The sequence below is a fragment of the Carassius auratus genome, chromosome 9, assembly GCF_003368295.1.
Source record: "Carassius auratus strain Wakin chromosome 9, ASM336829v1, whole genome shotgun sequence".
Classification (NCBI taxonomy): domain Eukaryota; kingdom Metazoa; phylum Chordata; class Actinopteri; order Cypriniformes; family Cyprinidae; genus Carassius; species Carassius auratus.
In genome coordinates, this window is record NC_039251.1 from 6,874,388 (window position 1) to 6,884,387 (window position 10,000).

General features: G+C 36.7%; 1 protein-coding gene across 2 annotated transcripts in view; it reads left to right on the forward strand.

The window, feature by feature from the left end:
- The window catches only part of LOC113108249 (E3 ubiquitin-protein ligase SH3RF3), a 48,707-nt gene that overhangs the window by 27,342 nt on the left and 11,365 nt on the right, over positions 1–10,000 (forward strand). For both annotated transcript variants that reach the window (XM_026271160.1, XM_026271159.1), the window contains exons 2-4: positions 3,569–3,844; positions 5,404–5,499; positions 8,768–9,040. In XM_026271160.1, the coding sequence (XP_026126945.1) occupies positions 3,569–3,844; positions 5,404–5,499; positions 8,768–9,040 (645 nt within the window). The remainder of the gene's footprint in view (positions 1–3,568; positions 3,845–5,403; positions 5,500–8,767; positions 9,041–10,000) is intronic.

The following is a 10,000-nucleotide window of genomic DNA, read 5'->3' on the forward strand; positions in this document are numbered from 1 at the left end:
TAGAGTAATAAAGCTCGTGTCATTCACGTGTGTAAACTGAATGATGTATTTCTGATAGTATGCTGATTAATATCTGGTTTCACATTAGACCTTTTTACACTGAATATCAACGCTTTATTGTACATGACTAAAGAAATGCAGCAGATCAATTTAAAGGTTGTTATTCCAGCCTGTTTTTTCTATATTGTGTATTTTATCGTATTTTTTTATATATATATTTTTTATATTAAACACTTATATTTTATATTTGTATCTATTTATTTAAATTGAATGCATTATAAATTGTATATTTTAAATTACAAAGATATTGTAAATAAATTTTATTTATATTAATTTGTATTTGATTTTGATTCATTGTATATTTTAGATTTATTGTTTTATATTTTATATTGCATTTATATTTTCCATTATTTCCATTTATATCTTAATTCTCAGGTTTTATTTTATTCATTATTTGTGTATATTTTATTGTTGAGCTCCAGACGTCTGTGATGGATGTTAGGATGAAGGACTCAAACTAAATGCAGTCGTTCTGTCAGAATGCTGTAAATCAGACACACACACACACACACACACACACACACACACACACACACACACACGCTGGTGGTGTTAGGGTTTCACCTTCATAAAGCATTCCAGATAGATGCATATACAATGATGCAGCATGAAAAACTGATCACATCTCTCATCTAAAAGTAAACGTTTATACAAGTCATTTTTACACATTTTCTGAGTAATATTTAAATTGTTTTGATATAAAAAAGGTAGTTTAATAAATACACACACACACACACACACACACACACACACACACACATCAGTAGGCTGTTGTGTCTCAGTCTTTCTGAATCTCTGTTATTTTGGGCCGAACAGAGGCGCATTAGTGTCACATCAGAGCTCAGAGACTCACGTTAATGAGAAGAATTAGCATAATTATTATCATCACATCACACATCAACACTGAAGACACACAAACACAAACTCATGATATAAACTCACCCTGCACATCATGAATGACTGGTGTGGGTGACACACACTTACACACACACACACACACACCCACACACACACACTCCCTCACACACACACACACACACACACACACACTCAGTCTCCCACGTCAGACACTCATCCAAACACACAGATCTGTTGCGTGTGCTATATCTGTGTGTCAGGATATTGATCACATGTCATATTTGATGTTTTCTTCTCATCAGTTGTGTACAGTAGGGTTGCACGTTACATCTAATGTTGTTAAATGAATGTTCAGTGCATTATTTGAGTTTCATGTGTGTGTGTGACTGTGATGTGTTCAGTGTGTGTGTGTGTGTGTGTGGTGTGTGTGTGTGAATGACTCTGTGCATCTTCACATGTCAGTATTTAAAGCTGATTGTGTTCTTCATGTGACTCTCATCATCATCTTCTTCTTTGGTGTTTATCAGTGTATTAGACAGATTCCAGTCCTTCAGTAGACTGGTATATTAACATCATATCAGTTAATGGAAATACGGTATTTTAATGTAAATTTAAGCTAAAACCGTAAAAGCTAAACAGTTGGCACCAAATTCTTTACAGCTGTCAGTTTTTTGCTGTGAATTTGAGAGAGTGGGCAGACGGAGACAGAAGTGCATTATGGGTAGTGTGTGTGTTCTGTTCGGTCAGGTGATGTTCAGATGAAGTCATCATGACACTGAAGCAGTGATTATACTGAAAGAACACGTGTAGGCGGGGCTTGGCTCTGTGCATCAGCTGATTGGATGTTGAGAATGTGGGTGTGGTCACAGGTGTATGCAAATACGCCTTCAGAAATCATCTTAATATGATGATTTACTACTCAAGAAACATTTCTGATTATCATCGATGGTGAAAACATTCATGAAAAATGTTTGAGGGTTCACAGATGAAGAGAAAGTTCAAAAGAACATGGTATGATTTGATGAGAGGAATCAGATGTCTTTATTTCTCTGGGAAGCTGCTGTGTGTTTAATCCCGTCTGAAGCGCTGGAGGAAAGAGAAGCCCTCCGAGAGTCAGACTTCACTAAACACACACTGAACACGGTCTCGTGTCTCAGCCGAGAGGCACTCTGTGCTCATTCACATCGCTTATTAAACTAATATTATTCATAATGAAATAAAACCGTTAATCCATTCAAGTGATTCAAACATTTAGGAACAAGTTTGGTTGATGGAGCAAAAAGAGAAAAAGTCACTTGATAATAACTTGTTGTCTATTGAACTGTTATAAAAACCCAGCACGATTAACTCTGGTGAATGAAATACATGTGTGTTTATGTTTTGAACAGTGTTCATACATACATACACTAACTCAGTATTTACTGTCAGTGTTTAACTCGTGTGTGTGTTATGGTCTACATTAGTCATTATTGTATTAACACAATAATCCAGTGAAGTCAGGTTTAATCCGGACTAGAGCTGCTCTCCATCGTGAGCTCCTCAGATCTTTCCCAGCGCTGCATCAGATCTCTGTATTCAGAGACACTTTCAGGAGATTGTGTTTGACTGATCCATCATTTAAAACTGCTGCAAGAGTCTGGGTTTATTTTGTCGTCAGCACAGATGATGTACAGAAATCTGTGTTCTGTGAAGTATGACATCTATAATGTGTATATTTGATGTTTTTATTAGTGCTGTCAAACGATTAATCGTGATTAAACACATCCAAAATGAAAGTTTTAGTTTACATCACATATGTGTGTCTGCTGTGTATATTTATTATGCATATATAAATACACACACATGCATGTTTATATATTTAAGAAAAAATATTCTGTTTATGTTTTATGTATTTATATATGATATAATTTACATGAATATAAATATATTGATGTAAATATTTTCTAAATATATGCTGTATATGTTTGTATTTATATATATACATAATAAACAGTACAAAAACTTTTTTTACATCACTAAATTTTAATATTATATTATCTATATTATATTATATATTATGAAGTTTTAGTCTTTTTCTTGTGCTTTTTGTCATTATTATTAATTTAATATTTCTGTGTTGTAGTTGTTTTAGTTTTTAGATGCAATATATAATATTATAATTTTTGTTTATATTTTGAACTTTTATATTTTTATATTTTCCATTATATTTATATTGTTAAATATTTGTGTAGTCTATATTTTTAAATAGATATTTCTGTATTATATTTTAAAGTTTTAGTCATTTTTTTTTTTTTTTACAAATATTTCGGCGTAGTCTTTGTAGTAGTTTGTATAAATTATTTTATTTTCTTTTTTACATTTATTTTTATACTCTATGGTTTGTCATTTTGTTTTGTATTTCTGTCATTTTTATATCTATTTTTTTTAAAATATTCTATATAGTTTTTTTCTACTTATTTAGCTTTAGCCATATACCTAACAAAAATTGAAAATTATAAACTAATTTTATTAAAAACTAAAGAATAGTAAGAAATGTTGGCCTTGGAAACTGATGTTTTTATAATTGTAATCAATAACCTTGCACTCTTGGAAAGGTCTTCTGTCTGTCTGAGGGTGAACAGTGTCTGGTCTTTATCTCTCCGTCCTCCAGAGCGTTCCTCAGCTGCCGTGTGGTAAAGCGCTCTACAGCTACGAGGGCAAAGAAGCGGGCGACCTGAAGTTCAGTAAAGGTGACATCATCATCCTGCGACGGAAGGTGGACGAGAACTGGTTCCACGGCGAGCTGAACGGCAGCCACGGCTTCCTCCCGGCGAGCTACATCCAGTGCATCCACCCGCTGTCCCAGACTCCACCGCAGGGGAAGGCTCTCTACGACTTCCAGGTCACAGACAAAGACCAGGACAAAGACTGCCTGACCTTCAGTAAGGTACAGACACAATTTCAGGATATACAGTCTAAATGTATAAACGTGTAAATATTTTCAAAATATATACTGTATGTGTGTGTACATGATATATATACACAGTACACACACATATATCGTGTAAACTAAAACTTTTATTTTGGATGCGATTCATCTTTTGATAGCACTAATGTTTAGCAGCTTTGAATAAAAGCTAAATGCTTACATTTTAATATAGTTATCATGAAATAGGATCCGTAAGATTCAAGGGGTCATGTTTCGATGTATGGACAAAACCTAACAAAACCCCATTGTTGAGAGTCTGTTGTTGACTCTGTATGTTCCTCACATCGTCTCGAGTCGCAGTCGTGCAGCTGCAGTGTTCAGAGTCTGAATGCATGACTGTCCTCCAGACACAGGAACTGAGAGATGAATCCTGAAACACACACACACACACACACACACACAAGTCCTTTCAGAGAGAAGGACCGGCGGATGAGACACAGACCAGCATCTGCATGCTAAACACTCCTTCATAGACACTTGATTGAGTCAGGTCTGACTCTCTGTGAACTCAAGCTTGATGTTAATTGATTCAAATGAGTTCTTTGCTAGGCTTCGATATGATCATTATAAACACAGTCACGTTCATAAAGATACAGATATAACTGTTCAGGGTTATTCTAATATCACTGAAGTACTATTATACATTCATTATATTTTTATATCTTTGAATCAGGTTTTATTTCTACATTTTCCCTTTTCTTTTAAATTTTAATTTTTAGTAATTTTGTTTGTTTTTGTCATTTGTAGTCTGTATAAATTAAAAAAAATTTACACCTGTCCTTTTTAATACATTAATTTAAAAAAAATTAACTTTAGATTAATTTAAACTAAATTTCAAATAAATTTTGCATAGATTAAATTTATTTAAAATAATTAAATTTATATATATTTTTTCAGTTAACACTGCGTAATTGATTAATTTTACAACATTGTTGTTAATGAACTGAATTGATCTGAATAACGTCATTATTTTCTTCTGTGAAACTGCTTTACATATGAAATCACAATGACCTTTTTTATTTTCATTGCAAAAAAGAATGAACTGTAAGATAACTTCTATGTAAACTTCTAAGAAATAAGTTATTAGAGGTTTCTCTTTGCAAAGCAGGTTGTGAACATTATTGGTTCTGATGTGTTAACTTTTGTTAATCTGAGTCTAAGCACTGGAATAGTCCCCGATGGTCTGAAATGTGCTTTAATAACACCAATTTTACAATAAACATCTTCCAGTGCACCTTTGATGTGTGGTGTCCCTCAGGGTTCGGTTCTTGCACCAACTCTATTTATGATTTATATGCTACCGCTGGGTAAAATTTGTAGGAAATATGGATTTTCCTTTCACTTATATACCGATGATACACAGTTGTATCTTTCATTTAAACCTGGTGATAAAAATGCTTTAGAAAAGTTGTGGTTTACCGGTGTTCATTCTCTCAATGACTCTTGTCAAATGATGTCTACAGCGCTAGAATAAAACCGTGAAAGTGCATGTGTTTACTGTGTGTTCCTTCTCTCAGGATGAGATTCTCACCGTCATTCGAAGAGTGGATGATAACTGGGCAGAAGGCATGCTGGGAGATAAGATCGGGATTTTTCCTATCTTATACGTGGAGGTAAGTGCACTTGAGTGTGTGTGTGTGTGTGTGTGTGTGTGTTAAAGGCTTTCCTTTAAATGCAATACAACTGAAGAAAGCACTAGACTGCTGCATTATATCATCTTCTTTAGAGTTTCAAGGTTAAATTGCTTTCAGATAATTCACTATTAAATACAACAACGATCCTTCAGAGCGCTGCGAGTGATGCATTATGGGTAAAGTGTATTGATTATATGAGTGTGATTGCAGAGATGTTCTGATGTCCTTTAGCAGGTTAGGGATATTTATCATGAATTAAACATTTACTCTTGAGAAATGCATTATCTGTGTGATGCACATTTAAGAATAACATTAAGATAAGAAATCTCCTAAAAAAGAGAAATATTTTAAAATAATATTCTCAAGGCATAAACGAATAGTGCACCAAAAAATGAAAAGGTGTTGGAGATATGCTGACCCATCAGAGATTAGGATGAATGTGAAACACACTCCTGAGGGTGAGGGGATCATCAGTAAATGTCCATCTCTGGGTCAACAGTTGCTTTAGTTGTTCAGTCTCTCGTTTCTTCATCATCGGCTGTGTTTGGCTCATAATTCCTGTATTTCTGTCGGATTGATGAGCAGATGCCGAGTGCAGGGACTCGATCTCCTCTGCCCCGTGATCACCAGATGAAGATGGGAAAATAAATGATGTTTATCTGTTTTCTCATTAGGAGTCTGTCCTCGTGTCTCCCGCTGTGCTCGTGTTTTAATGATGTAATCGAGCTGCTTGGCTTGATCTAATCTGGGAACTTCTCTCTGTTGTGTTACTGCACTGTAAAGTGTTGGGCTCCACTGCACGGCATGCTGGGAAATGACTAGAGCTTGAACAGCCTGCAGGAAAAAGGAAAAAGAAAGAAAGAATATGCATATGACACACTCTCTCCCACACACACACACACACACACACATGTATAAACAGAGTTGACACACTTATAGTTGCTGATAGCACAGTGTTCGCTCAGATCGCGCTCGTGCTCCTCGCTGTGGGTTATTTCCGCGCGCGGCTGACAGTCTGTCATTATTCGCTGCACATTTGCCGCTTTGTGATTTTCTTTTTGTCGTTTTCCCGTGCTGTAATTACACGGCGTGAAGACTCTATTATCGGCACAATTAGCATCTCCTCCCGCGCGACTGAAGCCGAGCTTGACTTATATTAAGAACATTTCAAAGTTCACGGCTGCTAACGAGCTCCCGCGCGCCGGGATCCTAACGAACCGGTGAACGGAAGCCACGTGTGTGACCCGCCAGAAACACCACACTTCACTAATCACATGATGAGTGTTATTTCCACAGGTGTGACGTCAGCGCTGGTTTCTCTCCATCCTGTCGTGTCAGATCGCCGTTAGCGTTAGCATGTCTGCGCGCGCATTGTGTCTCGATTAACGTGCTCATGTCAGAGTAATAATATCCTGACCTTCAGAAGGCCTCTCCATTCTTCCTCTGAGACCCACACTGCGTCCGCGGGGGTCCATCAATCTGCCTCATTTACATGCGATTTGCATATCATTAGCATATTTATGAATGCAGGACTGTGAGTTGAAACGAAGGGCTCGGGTCACTTTGATCTGTTTGGTCGCTGCACACTGTCATGTTCATTTGGTTTGTGTTTTATTCATCACAACATCCGTCTGCATATTGCTTTCATTTTTTATATATAGTAGGAGCATCTGTCATATGATTTCTGTTCCAAAATATCACCGAATTCATCAGATTCATTGATACCTACTGATGTTGAGTTCCCACCAAAATGATGTAACTTCCTGTCATTGGATTTTTGATTGTTAAAATGTAATCAAACCATTAAAATGAAACACAGAAAATTTAATGGAAACCATAGAAATTGACAAAAAAATAATAATAATAATTTAGGTTTTATAGGGTGCAAAAAATGTTTTTTTTTTATTAAACCTTTAATAAGATTTTAATAAACAGTTTATTTCATGATTTCATTAAATTAAACATTCGACTTTATGATTATACTTTAATATAACCATAAAAATGGCATCCAGAAAAAGATATAAAAAAATATATGTAGAAAAAAATGAATTTTGGATAAATTAAACCGAATTTGGCAAGACACAATGTGGAACAAAATGAATTTGGGAAAAGAGAAAACGGAGTTCTGAAAACTAAATCTCGATTGATCTCGTGTGTCCTGATCAGCGTGAATCTGAGCGTCTGAGGGTCTGTCAGATGAGGATGAGGACGGTCAGTGTGTTCTTCATCACTCTCCTGGTGTTTGATGTGCTGCAGACGGTTTATAATCAGCATAATGTGTGTTTGTGTTGATGATGCAGTGTATCACATGATTAAATCAGACAGACGGATGACGGCGGCACTGAATCAGACTGAATAATTGCTTTAGTGATTCTGAGGGATTCTTCATCTGCTGTGTGTGCGTGTGTGTGTGTGTGTGTGTGTGTGCAGCAGGACTCGTGTGTTTCACACTATTCTATTATGTTTATTTAATGCTGTATGGTTTATGTTTGGCTGCTCATGCATAACACTTTCCCTGCAGGGATTAATGAAGCACTTCTCCTCTCCGTCCTGTCCTACTGTATATATATCTACACATCAGCCTCTCAGCTGAACATGTTTGTGATGATGCTGAAGTTGATGTGTCAGTATATTATCAAATATATTTAACAGCAAATAACCGCTGGTCAGAAGTTTGGCTTTTTAATGTTTCTGGAAGAAGTCTGTTTTGCTCACCAAGACTACTTTCTGTGTGAATCTGTGTTAAAGTGTAATGTATTTCTGTGATGCTCCGCTGTATTTTCAGCATCATTCCTCCAGTCTTCAGTGTCACATGATCTTCAGAAATCAGAATAATATGATGATTTACTGCTCAAGAAAAATAAATAATAAAGTATTTATTATTTTTTTTTAATGTCTTTGTTTCTTTAAAAATAACTGGCAGCACAACTATTTTCAACATTGATAAAATCCAATCAAATTAAAAATAACATTTCTGAAGATCATGTGACTGAAGACTGGAGTGATGATGCTGAAGACTCAGCTGTGCATCACAGAAATCAAGTGGATGCTCATAACAAGACAACTTAAGCACATTTTCCATTCCATTCATTATAAACTACATATAAATGTCATATTGAATTAATTTAAAGTGAAATTAAACCGTGTCGAGCTCACCTCTCTTTTCAGAGGTCAAATAACGCAGCGTTGCTGAGCAGAAGAGACTATCGCAGTAAGTTTAAACATCTGTGGATCTGTTTGTCCTCAGCTGAATGAGACGGCGAAGCAGCTGATGGAGATGGACAAACCGTCGGCGAGTAACGGGAACGGAGCACACAGACACGCAGAGGGGAAGAAGAACGCTAAGAAGCGTCACTCGTTCACGGCGCTCAGCATGACGCAGCGCTCCGCTCAGGTGATGGAGAACAACCGGCACTCGATGGAGATCAGCGCACCTGTGCTCATCAGCTCCTCAGACCCCCGCACCACCGCTCGCATCACTGACTGCACACACCTGTCCTCCAGCGCACCTGCCTCACAGGTACACACACACACACACACACACACACACCTGTCCTCCAGCGCACCTGCCTCACAGGTACACACACACACACACACACACACCTGTCACACACACACACACACACACACACACACCTGTCCTCCAGCGCACCTGCCACACAGGTACACACACACACACACACACACACACACACCTGTCCTCCAGCGCACCTGCCACACAGGTACACACACACACACACACCTGTCACACACACACACACACACACACACACACACACACACACACACACACACACACACACTCCTCCTCACATTCACTCCAAACTCTATAGAAATACAGAAGACTATTTGTTTCATTGCATTGATACATTTCCCCCCACATTCTCAGGCAAATGCAAAACAAACAAACACATAAATGAATACATATTTATATATTTATAAATTATAAAAAAGAGTTTGGGCAAATTCCATGTTGCTGTTCAACTCTTATATTAGTGGAGATCACTGTGAATGTCAAGTCAAAATACAGTTATAATAACTACAACTACAATAAAAAGAAATGATAAATACTACATACACATATGTTAAGTGCAGTAATTAACTCTTGGTTGTCCATCGACTTACGATGATGTCATTAAAAATGACAGAAACAATAAAAGTGGAAGATACAAGAACTATATCTTTTTACAAATATTAAAAACAGCTATAACACTATCTTATTAATATTGAAATAACACAGATTCTTTCTTTACTGAAAACATCTTTATTATTTGAACTCAAATGTTGCTGTATTTTTATATATATATATAAATACGAATGTAATGTAGTCTTGACCTCTGACCTGGGCTCAGCTGGTGTCAGGCTCCATTAGTGTTCTGAGGTCAAAGGTCAGCCTGAGAAGCATGAGGGTGAATCTCTGGAGATTTGTCTGAGTGAAACAGACGGATCATGTAAGTCCCAAGGTGCATTTCTAACTCCC